The sequence below is a fragment of the Bos indicus x Bos taurus genome, chromosome 6 (genome assembly GCF_003369695.1).
Source record: "Bos indicus x Bos taurus breed Angus x Brahman F1 hybrid chromosome 6, Bos_hybrid_MaternalHap_v2.0, whole genome shotgun sequence".
Taxonomy (NCBI): Eukaryota; Metazoa; Chordata; class Mammalia; order Artiodactyla; family Bovidae; genus Bos; species Bos indicus x Bos taurus.
The window spans coordinates 30,179,365-30,206,402 of NC_040081.1; the positions used below are offsets into that span (position 1 = coordinate 30,179,365).

A 27,038-nucleotide genomic window follows, 5' to 3' on the forward strand; every position below is an offset into this window, starting at 1 on the left:
ATGTTTAGAAAATGCTGATTTAGGGGAAGTCAATGCACTCACCTGAGGAAATGCTACAAAAATAGACTCGCTATACTATGAAAGTTAACTCTAACTTATTTCTCAAGTACAATACAACACGTAACTATACACATAACATAAAGACATATTCACCCAAATTTTTGTGCTGTAGTCTGACTTAGAACAAAGTAGTCTCTTCAAGCTGAGTACAATTCCCTACCAGGGTTTTAACTGAGGATATATGAATATTCTATAAAGAATAAAGCTTCTTATGGGAGCACTGGTTAGAACTTACCTCCCAGGCAGGTTTACATGTAAGTACTCTACATTCTCTTGCTGTTGGAATTCTCTGGGTTTATACTGCCAAAGCTCAGGGTGATATTCATTATCACCACCCCTACACTGGATTACCTCAACAACCTCTCATAGTCTCTAAGATTCCAGTCTTAATCTCTACATTGAGGTCCTAATAATCTTTTAAACACATTAACACTATCATGATCTCTTAATAATGCAAATCTGATTAGTTATTTTCCAACTTACAAATCTAGTAACAGCTTTCTTGAGGCATTAGTCTGCACTTTTTTACTTTCAAAGCCCTTTCTGATTGGCCCCCCACTAACCCATCCAACTTTCCTCCCCGGCCACTGTACTGTCCTAGAAGTACTGAGCTACTTGTCCTTCTTCCAAGATGCCAAGTCCTCTGAGAGCTTTGGCATATGTTGTTCCCTCTCTAACTTGGCCACTTCCTAAAAATATTCAACGGGCATCGACTCATATGATCTTACTTTAGGTACAAACATGAACACTGTGTTCTTGCATAAAATATGACTCCAGTATAAACAAACATATATTCCCTTAGGACCGTGTCTCTGGAACTTTATTGGTCTCTTTTTCCCCTTTACATCAATCTAGACCTCCAAATCTTCTGACCTGGATCTTATAATCAGATTTCACTCTTTGGATCTTGTTTTTTGTGTTTGTTTGTTTGTTTGTTTGTTTTAATGGATTTCTGTTACTGGTATTTTGCATTGAAGTTAATTCATCCACAGTGACATGGTGGGTGAATACCTCTAATATTTCCTCTGCACTCCAATGCTTGGTACCCTATATGCCATAAATTTCTAAATTTTTTGACTAAAAATTCCTAATACACAGCTATAGATCTATTACACTTTTTTAATCACTGGAAAATAATAACAGAGTACTAATTACAGGACTGGAAAAGGTCAGTTTTCATTCCAATCCCAAAGAAAGGCAATGCCAAAGAATGCTCAAACTATTGCACAATTGCACTTCTCTCACATGCTAGTAAAGTAATGCTCAAAATTCTCCAAGCCAGGCTTCAGCAATATGTGAACCGTGAACTTCCAGATGTTCAAGCTGGTTTTAGAAAAGGCAGAGGGGCCAGAGATCAAATTGCCAACATCCGCGGGATCATCGAAAAAGCAAGAGAGTTTCAGAAAAACATCTGTTTCTGCTTTACTGACCGACTATGCCAAAGCCTTTGACTGTGTGGATCACAAGAAACTGTGGAAAATTCTTCAAGAGATGGGAATGCCAGACCACCTGACCTGCCTCTTGAGAAATCTGTATGCAGGTCAGGAAGCAAGAGTTAGAACTGGACATGGAACAACAGACTGGTACCAAATAGGAAAAGGAGTACGTCAAGGCTGTATATTGTCACCCTGCTTATTTAACTTATATGCAGAGTACATCATGAGAAATGCTGGACTGGAAGAAACACAAGCTGGAATCAAGATTGCCAGGAGAAATATCAATAACCTCAGATATGCAGATGACACCACCCTTATGGCAGAAAGTGAAGAGGAACTCAAAAGCCTCTTGATGAAGGTGAAAGAGGAGAGTGAAAAAGTTGGCTTAAAGCTCAACATTCAGAAAACGAAGATCATGGCAACCGGTCCCATCACTTCATGGGAAATAGATGGGGAAACAGTGGAAACAGTGTCAGACTTTATTTTTTTGGGCTCCAAAATCACTGCAGATGTTGACTGCAGCCATGAAATTAAAAGACGCTTACTCCTTGGAAGAAAAGTTATGACGAACCTAGATAGCATATTGAAAAGCAAACATTACTTTGCCAACAAAGGTCCGTCTAGTCAAGGCTATGGTTTTTCCAGTGGTCATGTATGGATGTGAGAGTTGGACTGTGAAGAAGGCTGAGCGCTGAAGAATTGATGCTTTTGAACTGTGGTGTTGGAGAAGACTCTTGAGAGTCCCTTGGACTGCAAGGAGATCCAACCAGTCCATTCTGAAGGAGACCAGCCCTGGGATTTCTTTGAAAGGAATGATGCTAGAGCTGAAACTCCAATACTTTGGCCACCTCATGCGAAGAGTTGACTCCTTGGAAAAGACTCTGATGCTGGGAGGGACTGGGGGCAGGAGGAGAAGAGGACGACAGAGGATGAGATGGCTGGATGGCATCACTGACTTGATGGACATGAATCTGAGTGAACTCTGGGAGTTGGTGATGGACAGGGAGGCTTGGCGTGCTGCGATTCTTGGGGTTGCAAAGAGTCGGACACGACTGAATGACTGAACTGAACTGAACTGAATTACAGTATCATTTATGTTCAAAACTTTGAAGCTTTCTGGAAGTCTAAAGCTACAAGGGCAATGGAGCGCCTTCTCCTTTGTGGATATGTGCAGTGTTTACTGGCAGCCTATGGCAGACAGCACGTCCACCTTTGTTCAAGGACCGTTGAGGGAATTTCAAGTCTGTTAGGAGGAAAGAATAGGTTCCCTGGTAGCTCAGGTGGTAAAGAATCTGCCTGCGATGCAGGAGACCTGGGTTGATCCCTGGGTCAGGAAGATCCCGTGCAGAAGGAAATGGCAACCCACTCCAGTATTCCTGCCTACAGAACCCCATGGACGGAGGAGCCTGGCAGGCTACAGTCCATGGGATTGCAAAGAGTAGACACGACTGAGCAACTAACACCCACTAGGAGGAAAGAACAATGTCTGGAGAATCCCTCACATCATAAGATGATGTCTAAAATAAGACAAAAGAACCTGTCCGCCACTCATCACTCACTGACATTTACTGAGGGCCTAGAAACGGTGCGTGCCAGCTACTGGTTTTGTGCTGTAAAACAAAGATTAGTAAGACCCAATCCCTGTCCTTTAGGGGATCTAAAAATGATGATAAAATACACATATGCAAATAATCAAAATAAACATGATGAATGCTATAATAAAGCCATAATCAAAATTTTGTAGAACACAGAGAAAGAATAGGCAACTATTTCCAGGGTTCAACAAAGGTTCACAAAGGAAAGGACACCTGGTCTTAAAGAGTGAAGAAAAGTTTTTCAGGGATAAAAGGGTAGGGAAGCATTTCAAATAAAAAGAGCCTCTTGTACAAAGCACTGAGGTATGTGTCCAAGGAACAGGATGAACTCATGAACTTGAGTGTGACTGGACTGGAGGGGCCATGAGGAACAATATTAAATACTGGGGCTGGAGGCGAGGCTGGCACGAGGTGTGAGAGGACTGTAAGCCCTGGTAAGAAGCCAAACATTTAGTGGGTGGCAGAGCTCCCAAAACATTTTTAAGCAAGGAAGTCACGTGAGGAGAAGTGTTTTACTAGATGGTAACAGCGTAAGTTTTAAATACTATCATTAAAAGTAATAAAAGGCTAAAAACTTACCCTTTCTCGAGTGCCCTCTATGTACCAAACACTTCCATATATATCATTGGAACTTCCCAACAATGCTACAGGGGACCTTTTTAGACTCTTCTTTTAATAGATAAAGAAACCAAAGCCCCAGAATTCTCTACCTGGGGAATATCTCTGGTCTTGTGAAATTCCTACAGCAGAGGGCAGGAACTCCTATGCTTCAGGGCCCTCCCGTCAATAAACAGTGATGAACAATGGCCCAATCTAAGAAATTACGGTTTATATTCTAAGGAACTGGTCATTCTCATTTTGCAAATAATTGAAGTTAGAAAACTGATGTGCATCAAACATTTAGTCCTAAGACTGGATTTGTGAAAAAACATCTGACTGTATTTGGTAAGACAGTAAGATTATATATATATATATATATACACACACACACACACACACACACACACACACACACATATACACTTGCATCAAATGAATTAATTTACCTAATCTGGTATCTATTCCCTGCAGGAGTAAATGGCAACCCACTCCAGTATTCTTGCCTAGAAAATCCCATGGACAAAGGAGCCTAGTGGGCTACAGTCCCCAGGGTTGCAAGGAGTCAGACACGACTGAGCAACTCAGGACACAATCTGGTATTTATAACCTACACAGAATCTAGAAAAAATATTACACAGCAAATTAGGGCACTTACATAAACACAAGAACATATTTTTAAACTTACACCATTACCTTTATGAAGGTTTTAAGAATATCTATCTAACTACTTATGAATACACAATATGAAGGTTTTGAGCATTAAAATACCTATTAGACATACAAATACATGCATGTATTAAAATATTAGTGTAAAAAGTACAAATCTTCAATTCTGAAAAATATCAAGAATCTCATCTTTTATATATTTTTATAGATCAATAAACAGTTCTAAAGGGACTACTGCATCTGAATTCTGGAAGTATACCAACGTACAGGGCAAGCAGGCAGCAGTATTGCTAGCTTACATAAAAACTCAACCATGGGTTCACCTTTCTTTTGTATCTTGATACTTTCACGCAGACTATGAACTCTTTAACATTTTGCATCCTAAAATATTTATTTCTTTGTCAGTCATTGGCAAGCTTGTGTATGTATGGTGATGTATGTTAAAGAATATGCCTGAGAAAACGGAGAAGACCCAGTCTAAACCATAATGCTGTTCCATACACACCTAGTTCCTATTTATCCACTGGACAGAAGAGCCTGGTGGGTTACAGTCCTTGGGGTCAAAAAGAGTTAAACGTGACTCAGCGAACAACACCTATGGACTTCCTTGGTGGCTCAGAGGGAAAAGAATCTGCCTGCAATGCAGAAGATCCAGGTTCGATTCCTGGGTGATCCCTGGAGAAGGGAATGGCTACCCATTCCAGTAATCTTGCCTGGAGAATTCCATGGACAGAGGAGCCTGGCAGGCTACAGTATATGAGGTAGTAAAGAGTCAGACACGACTGAGCAACTAACACTTAATGCTTTACTGTCTTCCTGAAAGACTTCTGGATAACACAGGCTATATTATACCACCAGTGCAATGATCTAAGATTTAAAGTCAGAATGTTAATGGAGGTAGTATTATAGAAACCCATGACGGGTTCAGAATACACTAGTAAGGCTTAAGATTTCAATTACCCTTTCAATGCAATCTTTTTTCTTCTTTTTGGCTATCATTTCAAACCTCATGACTAAAATACTTCTTTAAATAAATGACTTTCAAACTTTTTCTTAACTATAAAAAAATAAGAAATACACTTTTCCTGTTGTACACTTTATCTGCTGATCCAAAATATATGTTTGTATATAATTATGTACATACATATACACATACATACATATATATGTAAACTAAAACCACATTTTCATAACATGATACCTACCCATAATATGTTAAAATACTTCATATAGTAAAATATTCTCAATTTTTCTATTCTATTTCCTTTTTTAATGAAAATACTGGCTATGATCCATTAAACTGTCTCATTATCAACTAAATGGGCCACAGACTGCATTTTAGTGATTCTGATCCCATCCTTCCTACCCCACTGTAGGAATTATTTTAAAATGACATCACTGGTGATAGGAACTCTTTGGTGATGGTGGGAGGGCAGGGGGATTAAAAAATCTTTTTTTCCTCTTTTCTTAACCCACACTAGAGCACAGCTGTGAACTATCAAGAAAAAGACACCTGAAGTTCTCGGTGTGAGAGAAGCAATGCCACCTGCCAATGCTCTATCTGAGTCCAAAGGAGTGCAGTGACTTGCCTCTGCAGCTTTTGCAACCTTTGGTGGAAACTGTCCTTTTCACAGGTCAGTTGTGAAGAACATTAAGAATACATCATGCGACAACTTTTGTTGTTCAATCACCTAGTCGTGTCCAACTCTTTGCGACCCCATGGACTGCGGCACGCCAGGCCTCCCTGTCCCTCACCATCTCCCAGAACTTGTCCAAGTTCACGTTCACTGAATCGGTAATGCCACCCAGCCATCTCATCCTCTTATGCCCTCTTCTCCTTCTGCCCTCAATCTATTCCAGCATCAGGGACTTTTCCAATGAGTCAACTGTTCGCATCAGATGACCAAAATACTGGAGCTTCAGCATCAGTCCTTCCAGTGAATATTTAGGGTTGATCTCCCTTAAGATTGACTGGCTTGATCTCCTTGCTGTCCAAGGGACTTTCAGGAGTCTTCTCCAGCACCACAGTTCAAAGGCATCAATTCTTTGGCATTCTGCCTTTTTTACAGTCCAGCTCTCATAACCATAACGATACCACTGGGAAGACCATAGCCTTGACTATACGGACCTTAGTTGGCAGAGTAATGTCTCTGCTTTTCAACACACTGTCTAGGCTTGCCACCCCTTTCCTGCCAAGAAGCAACTGTCTTCTGATTTCATGGCTGCAGTCACTGTCCGCAGTGATTTTAGAGCCCAAGAAGAGGAAATCTCTACTTCCTCCTTTTACCCTTCTATTTGCCATGCAGCAATGGGGCAGGATGCCATGATCTTAGTTTTTTTAATATTAGTTTTAAGCCGGCTCTTTCACTCTCCTCCTTCACCCTCAACAAGAGTAGAGTGGTATCATCTGCATATCTGAGGCTGTTGATATTTCTCCTACCTATCTTGATTTCTTCTTGTAACTTATCCAGCCCAGCATTTCTCACAATGTGCTCAGCATATAGGTTAAACAAACAGGGTGACAGCAGACAGCCCTGTCGTACTCCTTTCTTGATCTCGAACCAATCAGTTGTTCCATACAGGGTTCCAACTGTTGCTTCTTGACCTGCATACAGGTTTCTCAGGAGACGGGTAAGAGGGTCTGGTATTCCCATCTCTCTAAGAGCTTTCCAGTTTGTCATGATCCACACAGTCAAATGTGACAGTTAAAACCTTCTAAATCAAAAGAACAAATGGGAAACATTTGCATAAGGAAGTCCTTCAAACTATTTATGAGAGACTAAGAGTAGATCCTGAGGTATTGTTTTACTTTGTTTGAAATACGGTATACTGTTAGAGTAGAATAAAAGAACTTGAGTGGCTAGGAATTTTGTATTTATTTTACAATTTTTACAAAGTAACATAAAATAAGTAATTTTAACATAACATAAACTCACTAAGTGCCAGTATAGTACCTAGAGCAAGATAAACAGCAGGAGTTCTGCAAATATTTTCTGATTTAAGCATCAAGATGTAATTCAACTAACACTTCACAATGGCAAAACATACTTCCTTTTAATAATAATTAATGCTTTATACTATATAACATACAGTTTTCTATCCTGTTATAGTTTTGCTCAGATTAAATTCAGCTACACCTTCTGTAAAAGGGTTAATATTTTAAATACTAACCATGTGAATCATGATTATATTTATTTGCCTGTTTTGATTATTAAATTATATTAGAATGAGAGAAAAAAAGGATTCTATCGCCCTCTTGTGGTAATTTTGCTGTAGTGTATCCTCCAAGAGTTTGACATCAATTGGAAGTTTTCTTTTTATTCTAACAGGCTGAGTAGTATTTTGCCCACAGTTTCTGATTTTCCAAAAGTGGTACACATAGCTTCCTGAGCTTCACAGCATGTATACTCTGTACCCTCCTTTCAGTTCTACCTCTGAAATTTAGTCTTTTCCTTGCTCTTTTAGGAAACATTCTCCTGTTTGCTTCCAATGACTATACCCCCCAAATTTTTTGTGAAAGTTACTTTTTGTATTCTAATCATATATAAAATAAATACAGCAATTCTTCATTGTCATAAATAAGTTCTAAATAAGTGGAAATAATTAAAAATGTGTAGGGCCCTTGGACTGCAAGGAGATCCAACCAGTCCATTCTAAACAAGATCAGCCCTGGCTGTTCATTGGAGGGACTGATGCTAAAGCTGAAACTCTAGTACTTTGGCCACCTCATGCAAAGAATTGACTCATTGGAAAAGATCCTGATGCTGGGAGGGATTGGGGGCAGGAGGAGAAGGAGATGACAGAGGATGAAATGGCTGGATGGCATCACCGACTTAATGGACATGAGTCTGAGTGAACTCCGGGAGTTGGTGATGGACAGAGAGGCCTGGTGTACTGTGATTCATGGGGTCGCAAAGAGTCGAACATGACTGAGCGACTGAACTGAACTGAACTGAGGGCTGAGGTGTCAGCATTTTTTCCAAGAAAATAGGTCTTGCTAATGATATTATTCTAAATCTTTTAAGTTTTCAAAAGTAATAAAATAGTCTTTTGTTTCAAATAGTCTCAATCAGGGGATCTCTTGGCAGTCAAGTGGTTAGGACCCTGCACTTCCACTGTAGTGGGCACAGGTTTGATGCCTGGTTGGGGAACTAAGATCCTACCCGCTGAGCAGCTCAGTCAAATTAAAAAAAAAATTTTTTAATTAAGATAATAATAATAAACAAGCAAACAAAATAGCCCAGGTCATGTGTAATGGCCTTTCCTCTTTCTTCCACACAATGCTTTTAGCTTTAAAAATGAGTAATGGTAATTCAAAAACATGAAAATGACACTATGAAATAAATTTTAACTATATAAATAATTAGTAATTTACTAAAGATAATTTACTTACAGTATATGAAGTTAGCGTTAATATATTTAAATGTTATGGAAAATACGAAACACAAAGATGGATTCCTAATTAACTAAAAATTCATTCTTTCCACTCTTATCAACTAAAAAAAAAATAATAAATGACCTATTTTTATATAGAAAGTTATAAAGTTATCATATTTTCCAAAGCAGCCCCTTGTATATTCAATTAATACCCATCCCAAAACTGATGAAGGAAGACTAGAAATATACAAGGGATAAGTTAAAAAAGTGTCTTCTTTGCAGAAGAACCTGAACTTTCAAAAGCAAATTAACATGGCAAGTCTCAGTAACTGAAGAAGTTTTAGTAAAACCAGAGCAGTTACAAAGTGTGAGCAGCAGGAGATGAGACTGAAAAGTTAGCAGAGGTCAGAGGGAAAAGGTCTTAATGATTAGTGAAGGAAGGGGGAAACAGTCCAGCCTGTGCAGCAGGAGAGTAACATGGGCAAATGAGTTTTAGAAATATCCCTTGCAGTAAGGAGGACAGACTTCCAGGCTGAGAAGGAGATGGGGAAATTAGTTAGGAGTTGTCTGCAAAGACCAGGGCCTGAACCAAGGCAGTTGCTGAGACCACAAAGAGAAGAAAAGAAATTTGAGAAATACTAAGTAAGAGATGGAATCATTACGTGTTAGTAACTGTGAGAGCGTGGGAATGGAGTCTCAAGCTTTCACTCTCGCTCTGGTGCCTGGTTATCATCCCCAGAGACAGGTAGGGTATTCTCAGACACATAGCGTTGGAGGTACCACTTGGAGGTCAACAAGGTTGAGGGTGAGAAGTGAAGTGAAAGTCACTTGGTCAAGTCAGACTCTTTGTGACCTCCAAGGACTATACAGTCCATGTGATTCTCTAGGCCAGAATGCTGGAGTGGGTAGCCTTTCCCTTCTCCAGGGGATCTTCCCAACCCAGGGATCAATCCCAGGTCTCCTGCATTGCAGGTGGACCCTTTACCAACTGAGCCACAAGGGAAGCTCAAGAATACTGGAGTGGGTAGCCTGTCCCTTCTCCAGCAGATCTTCCTGACCCAGGAATCGAACCAGGGTCTCTGACACTGCAGGCAGATTCTTCCCTATCAGGGAAGCCTGATAGGAAGTAAATTACCAGTGGCTGGGTAGTAAAGGGAATCTTGATGACATATCTGCTGCTGCTAAGTCGCTTCAGTTGTGTCCGACTCTGTGCAACCCCACAGACGGCAGCCCACCAGGCTCCCCCATCCCTGGGATTCTCCAGGCAAGATTTATCTATAGAAGTGAATGTAAAGTCAGGTTTCCAGATGGAGCCCAAAGACGGGAAGTAAAAGACTCTTTCTTTCTTCAGTAACTGATGGCAGCAAGTGTATCTGTCCCTGTTATTCTGTGTATATGATCAAAACCAGGATGTTGTATGTCCAAGGCTAATCTTCAAACAACATAGTTTGTTAATAAGACCCCAAATTTACAATTCAACCCATGCTTCTTGGGTAATCTGGAAAACCAGGAAATGCTCTCAATTCTATAATTATAAATAGCAAGTAGCAGCTGTGTCACACACACACAGAATGTTAATCAGACACTTCAGAGGAAAAAATAGCTGCAACTACTCTTCCCAGTCTTTTGTAAATCTCAGATGATTGAGAAGGGTTTCAGCAGTGAATTCTAGCTGAAATATATCCCAGAACACATTTTCATAGTTACATTTAAATGTAAAAAAGCAAGAGATTTATCTGGCGAAGTACCTGCTTGGCTGGGCCGTTGCCAGCTTGGTGACTTGATCCCACTGGACCCCAGAGGCTTGAAGGCAGCAGCAGTGGTGAGTCCGGCTACCCCTGGTCTGGCCAAGCCTGGGCTTCCCGGCCTCTCGGGGGAGCTCCAAGCTGCACCTGCTGATGGGGCAGACTGCAGAGAAGACTCCTGGGCATTGCTGGAGAGAAAAGGAGGAGACGTTTTTGGTAAAGTGATAGTAATCTAACTTAGTAGTGATTTGTCCTTTTCTCAGCCTATTAAATCTCTAAGAAAAACAAAAATATTGATTAATTGATATTTTAAAGAAAACTCTAATACCATGACAGGGGACTGACTCTCTTTAAAACAGAAAAAAGAAAAGGAAAGGAAAACAATTGGGTTGCATTTGTTCAATCTTTGGAAATTCCCTTTAAAAGGTCTACTCTGAGAAATTGTTGTTTTTGTCGTTTAGTTGCTAAGCCATGTCTGACTCTTTTGCAACTCTGTTTACTATAACCCAGACTCCTCTGTCCACGGGATTATCCAAGCAAGAGAACTGGAGTGGGTTGCCATTTCCTTCTCCAGGGGATCTTCCTGGCCCAGGAATCAAACCACCTCTTCTGCATTGGCAGGCAAATTCTCTACCACTGAGCCACCAGGGAAGCCCAAACCTGAGAAATTAGGCACTGGAAAAGTTACACAGCCAATTCTTTTAAATAAGCAGCTAATTTCCTCTATCTCAACATTCCAGAAGGGTCATGTAGAATACAACAATTAATTATTGGAGAGTCCTTGATTATCTGTGAAATGGCAGACGCGGCTTTTTCTTTACCACATTCTTGTGGTATCTCATGGACTAAGTTTCCCTGACATCTCACCAGTCACTCGTTTCACTCACACACTCACTCAGTTACTCATTCATTCAGTAAATACTTAAGCACCTACTATAATACATGCCAGACACTGTGTTACATAGTGGAAAACAGGAGACAAAATCTGCAGCCTAACACAGCATCCAGTGTTCAGTGTTCATGATACAAGAAAACAAGAGACAAGTCTGCCACTGTCCTCTCTCAATCAGAGCTATTTGCTTAACAGGAGGTCTTATTTACACTGGTTCCAGTTTGATATAGAAGATGATATGGTTTTATTACCCCAGTCATTTGTTATTTATACTTACATATCATCATTAAAAAAATAATTCTAGGTAGTCCAAATTCTAAAGTAGGCACTTCTGGAATGATGTAATACTATAAACAGTTTCTCTCAAATGAAGTATAATAAAAATGGTAACAATGACCACAAGAATACTTCCTAGTGGCTTGTCAACAGAAACTGAGCTACCACTTCCTAAATAATTCTATGCACAGAAACTCAATTCCTTCAATACCTGAAATCAACAGCTAGACAAAATAAATACCCTTAGTTATACTCTTAGGCTGAAGTTTCAACTGTAATCATGCCCACCATATTACTGTAAATGACTGTATTACCTAATTTCCCCAATGCCTCTTGAACCCTGCACAGCCTAACAGAGCGGGCTGACACTACCTACCCTTAGGAAGGCTGCTGCAAGGCTGCCCTGTGACTGGCTTTTGGGAACTTGGCTGGTAAACAGTTCCCTACAGTCATATAAAAGTTTCTCTGAAAGACAAAGAGTGCTCACTGCACCTAAACTTTATCAACAGTGTGGTTTATGATAAACACCTGCTGTCCTTCTGCAAGCTGGAGACTGGGTACGAATGAGGCACAGCATGCCTACGTGATGAGCCCCAACGAAACCCGTCTCAGGAACTTAGTTTCTAAAGAGCTTCTCTGGTAGAGAACACTTTGCATGTCTTGTAACTCCTTGCCATAGGCATCCACACATCACGGGTGACCTCACGAGGAGGTTTGGAAACTACAGCCTCCTTTCTTCTCGACTTGGCCCCATGCACCTTTCTCCGTGCTGATTCTGCTTTGTAATCTTTCACTGGAATGACTCTCAATCATGAGCACTACTAGAGACTATAAGTTCTGCTAAGTCCTCCCAGGAGTCATCCAAACCTGATGGTGGGTTTAGGGCACTTGTGACAACAGGTAGTTTTGAAGAACCACATTAGAGCTATTTTAACTACCTTGAAATACTATTCCCTATTATTGTTCCCTCACATTCAAGTGTAGCAGAGCTATCATCTTCTTCTATCATTTCTAATGAGTTTAATGAAAACTCAAATCTGCTTGATGTTAAAAAAATATGAAAAACTTAAGCAGTTTAATAATTTTATCATAAATAAAAAGTGAAAGACAGTTTACCTAATGGCCATGCTGAACACAATTATCAGCAAAGACACAATAAAGAATATTAATGGAAACCAAATTTAAGCATTAAGTACCTTTTAAAAGATTTGTGATGGACAAATTATTTTATTTTACAAAAACTCTAATTCAAAAAGATACACACACCCCAGTGTTTATAGCAGCACTATTTATAATAGCCAAAACATGGAAGCAACCTAAGTGTCCATCAACAGAATGGATTCCCATGGATAAAGAAGATGTGGCACATATATACAATGGAATATTACTCAGCCATAAAAAGAATGAAATAATGCCATTTACAGCAACAAGGATAAACCTAGAAATTATATACTGAGTCACACAGAGAAAGACAAATATCATATGCCATCACTCACATGTGGAATCTAAAAAAAAAAATACAAATGAACTTATTTACAAGACAAATATCATATGCCATCACTCACGTGTGGAATCTAAAAAAAAAAAAAAATACAAATGAACTTATTTACAAGACAGAAGTAGACTCACAGATATAGAAAACAAACTTGTGGGTTACCAAAGGGGAAAGGGGGCATAAATCAGCAATTTGGGATTAACAGATACATACTACTGTATATAAAACAGATAAACAAAGGCCTACTGTATAGCAGGGAACTATACTCAGTATCTTGTAATAACCTATAATGGAACTTCAAGAATATGAAAAATATTGTTGACTTACAATGTTTCAGGCATACAGTAAAGCAATTCACTTATATTGTATACCTGAAACACTGTGATTCAGTTTAGTTCAGTCGCTCAGTCGTGTCCGACTCTTTGCGATCCAATGAACTGCAGCACGCCGGGCCTCCCTGTCCTGTCCATCACCAACTCCCAGAGTCTACCCAAATTCATGTCCATTGAGTCGGTGGTACCATTCAACCACCTCAACCTCTGTCATCCCTTTCTCCTCCCGCCCTCAATCTTTTCCAGTGTCAGGGTCTTTTCAAATGAGTCAGCTCTTTGCATCAGGTGGCCAAAGTATTGGAGTTTCGGCTTCAACATCAGTCCTTCCAATGAACACCCAGGACTGATCTCCTTTAGAATGGACTGGTTGGATCTCCTTGCAGTCCAAAGGACTCTCAAGAGTCTTCTCCAACACCACAGTTCAAAAGCATTAATTCTTCGGTGCTCAGCCTTCTTTATAGTCCAATTCTCACATCCATACATGACCACTGGAAAAACCACAGCCTTGACTAGATGGACCTTTGCTGACAAAGTAATGTCTCTGCTTTTCAATATGCTGTTTAGGTTGGTCATAACTTTTCTCCCAAAGAGTAAGCGTCTTTTAATTTCATGGCTGCAATCACCATCTGCAGTGATTTTGGAGCCCAGAAAAATAAGTTAAATAAGCAGGGTGACAATATACAGCCTTGACGTACTCTTTTTCCTATTCGGAACCAGTCTGTTGTTCCATGTCCAGTTCTAACATTTGCTTCCCGACCTGCATACAGGTTTCTCAAGAGGCAGGTCAGGTGGTCTGGTATTCCTATCTCTTTCAGAATTTTCCACAGTTTATTGTGATCCACACAGTCAAAGGCTTTGGTGTAGTCAATAAAGCAGAAATAGATGTTTTTCTGGAACTCTCTTGCTTTTTTGATGACCCAGCAGATGTTGGCAATTTGATCTCTGGTTCCTCTGCCTTTTCTAAAACCAGGTTGAACATCTGGAAGTTCACAGTTCACGTATTGCTGAAGCCTGGCTTGGAGAATTTTGAGCATTACTTTACTAGCATGACTCAACCTACTTCAAAAAAATGCTACTGTTATTCCAAGGTTATTGCTAGGATTAAATGAAATACAATGAGATAACACATGTAACACACATCAAGTACTGAACACACTGCTGAGCACAGAGTGTATGTTCCAGAAATGCTACATCCTGTAATATGTAGCTCAGACATCTAGAGATAAGCACATTTAGCAAATAAACATCCTTCATCTGCACTAGTAATTCTGCTTCTAAATGTAGTTTGTAGATAGTTCTGATCCAGGATTTTGAGGTCAGGTATAATCTCATCTCCTCAACTCAGTTTTAAATGACACACAGTATCTCATAAGCAAAAAATGTTTTCATAATTTTTGTAACCTTTGTACACAGTTCTGTATATATTTTCTTCCAAAGACTCTGAGATGTTTAAATCTTTAATAGTACTCTTTAGATACAAAGGGTGTGCAGATTATAAAGAATTTTAAAAATCTAAGTTATAAGCAAGGGAGTTTTATTTATATCAGGATTGATCAGCAGAGCTGAAAAATCTCTAGGGGAATAGATCCCTATTAACTTAAAATATTTAATGTATTAATGGGAGAAAATTAAGTTTTATCTAGACAATCATGTTGAAATATATGATGTCCAAGCCCCTAAAAATCAAACATCTTTTTTTCCCTAATTTTTAACTATTACTTATTACTTAAAGAAATATATGAACATTATGTAAAGATTAAAAAATTAATAAAGCCATTGGGTATATAATTCTATATTTGGGGAAAATGCTATCAATAATCACTAACAGCAAAATATTTCAAACTAATGACTAACATTAATATAATAGTCATGAACACTTAGATTGGTATATTCTAAAATCACAACTCATATACATATTTTTCTAAACTTAAATGGTGTAAGGTATACCTAAATTCTAAACAAATTAAACTTCTTTCTAAAGATGCTGTTTCATATTTCAAAACCTTAAAATGGAGAAAAATGTATACTGATAGACCAAAGGTTTCAAAACTGAGCTAATGAGGACAAAAGAAAAAGGAAGAAAAGTTAATTTTCAGTGTCAGCAATCTGATTTATCTTAAATTTATATTCTTTCCCCACATTCATGTAACTATTGTAACAAATAAATTTCAGCTGCAGATGGGGAAGAATTGGAAATTTCTAGTCTATTTTCAAAAGAGAATCTCTGCTCAAAGAATAATCTTGAGGTAACTTTTATTCTAATTTTCATAATTATATGTTTAAATTTTTTAAAAGCCAATTGTACATCACAGATTTAAACATCAATGTTTAAACTAAGCAGTTGTTAGCTAAACTCTTACAAAAATTGATATAGGAATACACACATTCTGAAGTGGTAAGAAAGGAGTATTTCTGGAATATCATAATTACAAGTATTCTTATAGAATGCTATTAAGAATTCTTAATTCTTTAAGAACTTTATAAAAGGATTGAGACATATAGAGCAATCATGAGTCTCCTTTGTTTCAGAATTCTGTTTACAAGAAAATTTTTTGTATTTTCCTAAGCAAAATTCTTAAACTTTTTGTATTAAAATTCAACTTGTTAAATATAAATACTATAATGAAGACACATCTTGTATTGTACTACACTTTATTATAATTTTAAAGATTTGTTGCTGTTTAGTTGCTCACTTGTGTCTGACCCTTTGCCACTCCAGGGACTGCAGCATGCCAGGCTTCCCTGTCCTTCACCATCTCCCGGAGCTTGCTCAAACTCATGTCCAGTGAGTTGGTGATGCCATCCAACCATCTCATCCTCTGTCCTCTCCTTCTCCTCCTGTCTTCAATCTTTCCCAGCATCAGGGTCTTTTCCAATGAGTCAGCTCTTCGCATCAGGTGCCCAAAGTGTTGGAGCTTCAGCTTTAGCATCAGTCCTTCCAATGAATATTCAGGATTGATTTCCTTCAGGACTGACTGGTTTGATTTCCTTCCAGTCCAAGGGACTCTCAAGAGTCTTCTCCAACACCACAGTTCAAAAGCATCAATCCTTCGGCGTTCAGCCTTCTTTATGGTCCAACTCTCACATCCATACATGACTATTGGAAAAGCCATAGCTTTGACTATACAGACCTCTGTTTTAATTTTAAAGATTACTGTTAAACAAAAGCAAAAATCAGAGATAAAATACCTCTGACATTATCCCAACTGCTCTTTCTAGTACACGTCTCATTGAAGTGGCAAGGTCTCTTCAGGAAACCCTGCACTCTTGCTTTGCAGAATGCCAGCTAGCTTACCTTCTCAAGAACCATTTTCCTTCTCTGGATATCAAACATATTTAGATTGTGTCTACAACTGTTAATAAAAAGTAATGAAAATTACTACTAACACTTCCTTTAGAAGTAGGTCCATGGATAAACAGTCAGTTCATAACTTCAGGCATATTTAAATTAAAAAAAAAGTTCATTTAAACAATAAGGAGACTAATTTGAAAGGAAATCAGGGATGCATTTTTTTAGAGTAACTTTTCCTGCTTAAAAACAGACTGACCTACCATGTAACAACTCCATACCAAAAAATTATAAAACTGTTCTCAGTTTTGCAATGATAAATGAAAAACATTAATTCTTCAAACAAGGTATATAAGGATTTTTATGTTGTTCTTTTTCTGTTAAACAGTGAGAACAAAACTTACTGGAATAAAAAATCAAAAGCTGAATGAACATGGCACAAATGGAGAAATGGGGTATTTTCTCATAACCAGTGCTTTTCCTCATTCCATCTCCATCTGATGTCAGCCAAAACATACCATAAGCCATTTAGTTAAAAATAAAGACAGAAAGAAAGCAATAGAGGATTTAGAGATTCTATTGTGTTCTCAAAGGAATTTTTATTCCAAGGGTAGTCAGCACCTGTCTTTGTATAAACTTAGCCCTAACAATGTTATATTTCTGCTCATTTAATGATCACAATTCCACAAATAATTTTGGGTATTTTTTTTTCCTTAGAGCAAAACGTACAATGATATATCTTCCCCCTGTTTAAACATCTCCCTTAAGTTATCCAGAGTTACACAGACACAGCTTATTTAAGCACTTTACTGTGCTTCATACATATTGTTTCTTTTCACAAACTGAAGGTTTGTGGCAACCTTGCATCAAGCAAGTCTATCAGGACCATTTTTCCAAATGCATGTGCTGCCCACTTTGTGTCATATTTTGGTAACCCTCACAAGATTTCAGAATTTTTCATTATTATTACATTTGTTAATAGTGATCTGTGATCAGTGATCTTTGGTATTACTACTGCAAAAAGATTATGACTCTCTGAAGGTTCCGATAATGGTCAGCATCTTTAAGCAATAACGTAGTTTTAAATTAAGGTATATACATTAATTTTTTAGACATAATGCTATTGTACACTTAACGGAATACAATATAGGGTAAATGTAATTTTTATATGCACTGGAAAACAAAAAAATGTGTGACTTGCTTTATTGCACTATTTACTTTATGGCAGTGGTTTGGAACCAAACCTGTAATATCTCCAAGGGATGTCTGTAATTAAGTTTATTGAGTGCATCCATAACACTGTGGGTAGGACACAAACATATGATCAACAGGCAGCCTGTGTCACATCAGGCTTTTACGAATTACAGTCATACTCTCTGCCATTAATTTTATGTTCTTTCAGAAATAATATAGTCATTTCATTAAGATTATACCTTTAGGAAACATTTGGGATTTTTTATTTTTACATTATACCTAATAATTTTTGGCATAATTGTTAAGTCTGGGAGAAAAATTCATTTTTGCATTTCAGCATTTCCCAAATATGGTGAAAATTAAGTTGTCTGCCAAAGTAAAACTCTCATATCTAAGAACAATAAGATAGCAGCCAATCAAAAGCAATTATTATTCTTTTTCATTTTTTTGAAAAGTATTAAGGTATGTCTTATTAAACAATTCTTCTCATATAGCAATATCCATGCAATAAAAAACAGGGTCCTATTTCATACCAAATATCAAGTGTGCTAATAAGAGATGTCACAAAGGATTAAAAGTCAAGTTAATAATCATACAAAATAATGTGCTCATGCATTATTGCTGCATTGAAATTACAGTTAATTTAAAACTGGACACAAATCAGCTCTAGGATTTTCTCATTTGGGCTGTTAATGCAGTGTTTCAGTGTCAGAGAAAGTAGTACCTTTCACAGCAAGCCCCCCCTTGTGACATCCACTCCCCCCGTACCTGGTTTTCTTAACATGAACAGAGCCAGTTGATTTCCTCAAGGGCTGGAGATAAGAAAAAGCTAAAGGCTTGGATACAGGGCTGATGCAAAGTGCATCCAGGAGTGAGTGATATTTTTCAGGACTGGAGAGCCTGGTGAGCATTCAGAAAGAGTTTTAAGTCGAAAAATCACACTACCGATAGCAGGAAGTATGTAGTTTTTATAGTTTGTGATTTGAAACATTCCCAAAGAGGGGGGGGGGGACAGAAACAGAACAAAGCAGCAGAAAGAGGATGAAGTGTCTACTATGTTATTCTACTCATTAATACAGAATTGAGTAAATTCTCATCAAAGTTGATTAAGGCAATCTTTTGGAAAGCATCAAAAGCTATAAAAACTACTAGAAATTATGTAAAAACAAAACCTTACAACAATAAAAAGGTTTACTCTTTCTACAGGATGAATGGACATTAGAATAGTTAGGCTTTAGATCAACTTCAAACATACCCAGCTTGTGGGAGAAGGTAAAACCAACAGAAACCTAAAATACCTATTTATGCTTGATTCTGTTTCACAAAAATGATAAAAACTCAAAAGTCAATAGGCACACAACATGCAACAATCCACGTAACTGAGAAGTATCACAGATAAATGGTGGTGATGGAAAGAGATAAAAGGATTATTTTAGGAAAAATCAGTAATACACTCTGTGGGATATAGCCACAACCTAGAAAAAATGTCCCCAATACAATTAAGATCTCCTAACAGGGCTGTGGCCGATTCACACGGGAATGCTGTCTCAGAGGTGAGTTGTAAGACAGTGAAAAGCGCTGGGTTCACATCAGATGCACACCGTACATGGAGTTCTACCTGGTTCTCGCAGCAAGAACAGCAGACACAGTAGCGGCTGCGCTGCTCAGAACGGCAGCACTGTATCTAGCAGGAGAAGACAAGGTAGACAAGTTTCGAGAAGCTTCCAAAGAACTTGTTGCCACATTTTTCGTGGAGCTGCTTAAATTGGTCAGCAGAAAAACAGAGAAGAGGAACAAAAAGGAAAGTGAGAAGGGTAGCATAATAAAGATAAGATAGCAACCATGCCATGTTAATATTTAGACTTTTAAAGGTGTGACATGTCACAAGCGTAAAAGGAGCTCAGATCCTTTATTTACTGTTACTATGATTTCTCTCAGAAATTAAAATCTGATATGTAATCCTCCATAAAACTGGTTTAAATACTATACAAACATTTTTGAATGTTTTTAAGCTCACAGTCTCTAATCCTACTTAAAGCGAAATCAGTATCATATGACAATACACATTTGAAGACTGATTTCTCAACAACTTCCTTTCTTTTTCTTTGTCAACAACTAAGTAGAAAATAAATCCAAACATGAAGTGTGACTTTTAGTAAGCAGAAAAAGAAGGAAGGTTACACCAACTTTTCCATGTAACGAGAATGTAGAGATGATATACACCTTAGAGATGATATACACCCAGAGCCTGACATTTTAATGAGACTCGAGTTTTCAAGAGAAGCAGGTACAATCGCCTGCTTATTCAGAAGCTACAATACATATTAATACAGACAAGAAATAACCTTTAAATATTAAGAGTAAAACTATTTCGGGAGGGCAAACACCTTTGCAGAAATAAACAGTAGTTACAGTGAATATGACCAAAAAGACCACCTTCTCTAATGATGCTCTGTATTTCTATTTTCAGTTAGCTCTGTAAAGATTCAAATATGCTGCTATGAAATTTTACCTTCAAAATTCGAATTATTTAAACTAATGGTTTCCTTTGGTCTTTTAGAAAAGGTCATATACCTAGATAGGAATTAACATTCCATCATTAGGACTGTAATGACTTTCAAATCTGGTGGCTGCTGTTCCTTAGTTTCTCAGTCGTGTCTGATTCTTTGCAACCCTATGGACTGTATGTAGCCCTTCAGGCTCCTCTGTCCATGGTGATTCTACACGCAAGAATACTGGAGTGGGTTGCCATGCCCTTCTCTCAAATCTGGTTATCAAGCTGGAATTGAGAACTTCTTTTTTTTATTAGGTAAAAAGAAAGTTTAAAATGCATGGGATGAAATCTATGTCTCTCTTCTTTAATTATGCATATAAGTTCTTAATGAATAGCCTCACTATACTATGATTGCCTTTTCCAAAATTGGTGACAATGGCCACCTCTAACACAACATAATTATGTACCAAACTCAACTCGAGCGAATAAGAGCTCAGATGCCCAAAACTGTGAGGGTTGATATAAGTCTCTTCTCCCTGTCTCCTCTTCTCCCTTCTAGAAGAATTTGATAATTCATTATTCCTAGTTCCACTGGCTCTAATTTTACAAAATATTAGAAGACAAACTAAGAAAACCGTGGTAAGTCATTTATCTATTATATATATATGCATACACAGAGACAGAATTGCTTAAGTATAATTTTTGATAAGTCTATAATTTAATTGAACTGTGTAGATATGTTTTAACTGTTGTGAATGGCTAGAAAAGAAAAAATGGGGTCTGAGAAAAAGAAAAGAAAAATGTGATAAGCAGCAGAGGAATATGAGTGTCATAAGTGGAAGAATAAAGTTACCAACTGACTCAACTTTGAGTTTTTCAATTACTCTGCATCTTTGGGACAATGGCTTCTATTTCAGGGAAATAATGGCAAATAATGACAAGACACTTAAGTCTACAAAAAAGTCATCTAAAAAAATCAATCAGCTAAATTATCCTTCTTCTATAAGAAGAAAAGGAAATTATAATGAATTTCTTTCATCATATTGTACCACAATTAATAGTATAAAAGATTGAGTATGAGCAGAGTCCTTCAAAATCTTAGGAAAATTAACCTCAATACATTTAGAATATATCTGGGCACCTAGAACATAAAATTTCTATCAGTTCTTTTTTAGATGGGAATGCTCTAATTCAATAGACTTATGACAAACTCAAGAAAGATGACTTTCCAAATCACACTGAATAGAGAAAAGGCACAGATTTCCTGACTCTAAATTAGAACTCAGAATCAAAACAAAAAATGAAAAATTTAAAAGTAGTGTAAAGCAGTGTTCCACCAAGGCTGAGTGCCAAGCTCTGTCTATATATTAATGTCAGTTCTGTAATCTATGATCAGCTTTTCCTTTTTATTAATACTCAAACAGTTTTAGTACCTATCACCACCAGCATTAAAATTTAGACAGACAAGAGGAAAAAAACTCTACCTAGAATATGTAGTTACTTTAGAAACTGTGGCTACTTGGCCACCAATATGTAAAACCTGAGCAGTTGTAGGTGGGTGAGGTCCAGTCTGAGGTAGGTCTTCCAGAGAACTGTCAAACCTGAGTTTTCAGAAGTAAAATAAACAAGGCAGAGGAAATATTAATGAAAAGAACAGACTTTAATCATGTATACCACCTTAAAAGCACATTGGTTCCATTTTGGAATACCGCTAGATTTTTTTTTAAACTTTATATCTGCAGAAGGTTAAAACTAACACCAAACACCCTCACAATCACCAAATATAGGCCGTTTTTTAACATAGCAACTTTTATGTGATAAACTATCATGCTTACAGGGGGAAGAAAGGTGGGTGGGAATTTCCATCACTGACTATGTATTTTGCATGCTTCAGAGAAACTTAAGCTCCAAGAAATTAATTAAGTTGCCCAATATCATATCATATCATATACCTCGTAAGGCTCAGATGGATGTTGAACCAAGTCTGTATATACTCTTTCCAAAACCTTATGCTTTCCAGCATCCTGTGGGGCTGAAGAGCACAATACACAAAAGCAACTAGGAATTTCCCTTTAAGTCAGAATAATTATTTGCAGATCTGAAATAACATGGATGTCGTTTACCTTGATGTAAAGAAACTATTTCATCTAATCAGAAACAAACATTTGCAAGCAATTGTGTTGTTTGAATAGGATGCATTTTGTTTTCTTGATGTCTCTACCATTTTTTCTTTTGAATGTCAGAATTAAATTTAAGAGTTATTACCAGGTAAAGAGAAGATGAAAAAATTCGGTGTGAGGTCTGAAAGAAGAAAGCACCAAGTGTAACACTTTGGGGGAAAAAAATAAACAGGAAAAACAAAAAATTATTCATTTTTTTAAAAGCCTGTGGAAAAAAGTAGAATGGGTCAGTCATGTCAATTGATTTTCAAATGGAAAATGTAACACTAAGATAAAAATAGAAGAGGTTATATTCCCATTTTTTATTTAGTACTGGTCATATCTTTACCAGAGTGTTGGAAAAAAGTGTAGATAACTTAAGAAAAATGTCAAGGTAGAAGTAAACATCATTTAAGAGGCAGAGGAAAAAAAAGTTGGACAAATAAGAAAATAAGCGCTGTAACAGGAGTCAGCAAACCCCAGCTCCCAGGTCAAAGTCAGCCTGCCTCCTATCTTCACGTGGCCTGGGAACTAATAATGGCTTTCATATCTTTAAATGATTTAAAAAATAAAAAAGACTATTTCACAACACGTAAAATCTATATGAAATTCAAATGTCAGCATCTATGAATAAGTTTTCTAGAACACAGCCAGGTTCAGTCACTTACATAATGTCTATGGCTACTTCCATAAAACATGGAGAGCTGGGTAGCTGCAACAGACCCAAGTGACTCACAAAATCTAGTATATTTACTATCTCATTTCTTACAGAAAAAGTTTGTTGACCCCCTGCCACAGAGAATAATGTCTCCACACAGCTACCGGAGTGAACTTTTAAAAACATAAATCTGATCCTGTCTGGTTCTTGGATGCTGCCAGCACTGCTCCATGGATAGCTGTACTCCTGGGCTCCCCACTCACCAGCCTTTCTCACAGAGCTTTCTCTCTGTCTGGCTTGCTCCCGTCCAGGGGTCTTCCACCTCTTCTTAAACAGGCCAAACTTCTTCCCACCTCAAGGCCACTGTGCAGCTATTCCATGTCACTTTCTATACCCAGCTGTCTGCCACACCTTTATCACACTAATTCTTAAGTATCCTTCTGGCCTCAATTTAAATGTCACCTCCTCAGGGAGGTCTCCCTAATTTCCCAAACTGCCAAAATGCTGCCTGTGTCATATGGTTTTATACCACCTTGTACTTTTTCTTCACGTAATTTGTTACTATATTAATTATACAATTTATGTGGTTATTTGTTTGAATCTGGACTCCCTCACTAGACTAGAAGCTCCCTGAGGTCAGGGACAGTTACGTTCACTGGTATAAGTAAAACAAAGCACTTACAACATAGAAAACAACAAACAAGTATTTGTTGAATAAATGCATTGGAGAAATTTATTGTTTTCAAGTACAAACTCACTATGTGCACATTATTTTTCCACAGAATATATCTTGTACCTTCTGGAGACTGTTTCCCAATTCAGGTGAAACAGGTATTACTGTTTAAGAACTGTTCTTTGATACAAGAACAACCTCAAAGAAATGACTAGAACGCCAAAAAAAAAAAACCTTTCAAAATGTCCTTTAAAACATAAAGAATTATCAATATCCTAGAAAAAATAAAATATTATTAATACCTATATATTGATACATAATGTATATATTACATAGTATGTAATATATATCAATACCTATATACTAATATATAATACATAATGAAGACAGGTAATAAAAAAAGAGTGAATTGAAGGAGTTGAGTTTTCCAACACCTCCACAAACTCTGTTGACTGGAAAAATGAATACCATTTGAAAATAAAGTTCATATAACTCATAAAATACCCTTTAAAGCCAGATTTCTAAGTTTCCAAACAAATGTACTCAGGAGGTTTCCCATGTGTCATACACACTGATTATCTATTCCTTTGCTTAGCCAACATCTGAAGATAATAGACTTAAGAAAATTTTAAACTATCTCATTTAGTATGGGGTACAGACATCAATATCTATTCTCATTCTGTCATTCCCCAATACATATTCTTTTTTGGGTTGGAAGAAGCTTTAATTAATAGCACCTCTGAAGCAGCAAGACTTTCGGCTCGGTCTGTTACTTAAGTCACTTTTCATTTCTCACTGGAGACAGGTATGAGCACTTCCCAGATATGGCTGGAGAGCTGGGCTTGCAGACTTTTGGCTTGCTTTTCTCAGGGAAAATGAACAAAGAGCTATTTGTGCATTATCTTTCTTTGCAATTGTGCCTTTCTTTGTATAATCTCTGTACTGGGCCTTTCTACGCTTTTCAATGGGGACCCATGTAAACCGTCTGCTCAGGCAAAGCAGGAGTGAGGATGCCCATCTCATTAACTTATCAACCTGACCATACCTGTAGGAGCAGCCAGAGGAACTCTATCCACCAGTCCTGGCAACTCTCAAATTGCTAATTCCTTATGCTGTAGACTCTAGCTCCTCCCCTTTTCTCAGCGGCCTCAATCAATCTCTGGCCTCAGTCAATTTCTCTCACATTTTCTACTTGCCCCCTACAGGCTTTGCATCCCCATTCAAAAATGCTATGCTGCTGCTACTGCTGCTAAGTCGCTTCAGTCGTGTCTGACTCTGTGCGACCACATAGGTGGCAGCCCACCAGGCTCCCCCGTCCCTGGGATTCTCCAGGCAAGAACACTGGAGTGGGTTGCCATTTCCTTCTCCAATGCATGAAAGTGAAAAGTGAAAGTGAAATCGCTCAGTCGTGTCCAACTCTTAGTGACCCCATGGACTGCAGCCTACCAGGCTTTATTTATGGTGGTTTAGTCGCTGTCGTGTCTGACTCTTTGAGACTACACAGGTTGTTACCCACCAGGCTTCTATGTCCATGGGATTTTCCAGGCAAGAGTACTGGAGTGGGGTGCCATTGCCTTCTCCGCAAAAATGCTATAGTTTCTCTTAAAACAACAATAACAACAAAAACACCTTCACCTTCTATTTCCCCCATGTACCTTTTAACATCCAAACACTATGAAGTAAGTTTACTTACATAATCTCCGTTTCCTCAGCTGCCAGCCCCTCTTCCACTGCCTCAAGTGGGCTCACTCTCCAACCTCCAGAAAACCATATTCTTGCTGAGGTCCCAAATGACCTCTCTGTGGCTAAATTCAATTGACAATTTGCATTCCTCACTTTCTTTTTATTGTGGTTAAAAAAAAAAAAAAACATAAGATTTACTGTCCTAACTATGATAGAAAATAATCTGAAAAAGAATAACTTGAATCACTTTGCTGTACACCTGAAACACAACACTGTAAGTCAACTACACTTCAATTGTAAAAAAAAAAAAAAATTACCATCTTCACCATTTGTAAGTGTATAGTTTAGTAATGTTAAAATGTTTCATTACTAACATTACTAACATTTAGTAATGTTAGCAATGTTTACTAATGCTTCCCTGGTGGCTCAGAGGTTAAAGCGTCTTGCCTGCAATGCAAGAGACCCGGGTTCGATCTCTGGGTTGGGAAGATCCCCTGGAGAAGGAAATGGCAACCCACTCCAGTATTCTTGCCTGGAGAATCCCATGGGCGGAGGAGCCTGGTGGCCTACAGTCCACGGGATCGCAGAGAGTCAGACACGACTGAGCAACCTCACTTCTTCACTTTAGAAATGTTAGGTACAGCTACTGTTGTGAAACAGATTTCCAGAGCTCCATGGCTTTTTTATCTTATAAATCTGAAACTATGTATCGATTAAATAACAACTTCCCTTTCCCCAATCCCCGCTAGCTCCTGGTAACCACCATTCTATTTCTGTTTCTGTGAATTTGACCACTGTAGATACCTCACACAGGTGGAATCATACATTCTTGTCTTTTGGGGTGCATTCCTAATTTAGTCTCATCATAGGATCCAACTGACCACTTCTCTTCCGTCTTCTGTGCTCCGACCTTATCTAATACACTTACCTGTTTTTAGTACTATTTCACTAGTGATTTCTGGTGGAAGGATGTTAAAATGCACCTCAGTTACAAAGTATCAAAATGTTAATTTGGCTCATCCATATTTTAATGGAATGACATCCAGACTATATAAGAATAAATTCTTCACAAAGACTAACCTTGAAAAAGAATACAGAAACTTTCCTTTGCAGTATGAAAACTTTCAGTCTCCAAACACAGATTTCAATCCTCCTCACTCTCCACATGAGTGTCACAAAATAATCAGACAGAATGATTTATTAATCCCGACATGGCAGGTTTTCATTAAGAAAAAAAAAATCAGAAACCTTTTATAGCAGGTAAAAGAGGAAAATGACAATAAATTGTTGCTAGTATATTCAGTCTTCTACAAAGCAAGCATTCACAGAATACTGTGAAAGCAGAAAATGGAAAAAAAAAGTGAGCTATGCCAACATTGTAGCTGCATTCTGTACTTTTGGGGTTCACTGGAGG

At 37.9% G+C, this 27,038-nt stretch overlaps 1 protein-coding gene across 7 annotated transcripts in view; it reads right to left on the reverse strand.

Annotated features, from left to right (window-relative positions):
- Positions 1-27,038, reverse strand: part of PDLIM5 (PDZ and LIM domain 5) — a 234,233-nt gene that overhangs the window by 43,626 nt on the left and 163,569 nt on the right. For 4 of the 7 annotated variants that reach the window (XM_027544043.1, XM_027544047.1, XM_027544044.1 and 1 more), the window contains one exon: positions 10,483-10,667. In XM_027544043.1, coding sequence (XP_027399844.1) covers positions 10,483-10,667 — 185 coding nt within the window. Of the gene's footprint in view, positions 1-10,482; positions 10,668-18,725; positions 18,858-19,575; positions 19,714-21,935; positions 22,053-22,403; positions 22,810-27,038 lie in introns of those variants that run through there. The other 3 variants (XM_027544048.1, XM_027544052.1, XM_027544049.1) reach the window with 3 other exon arrangements.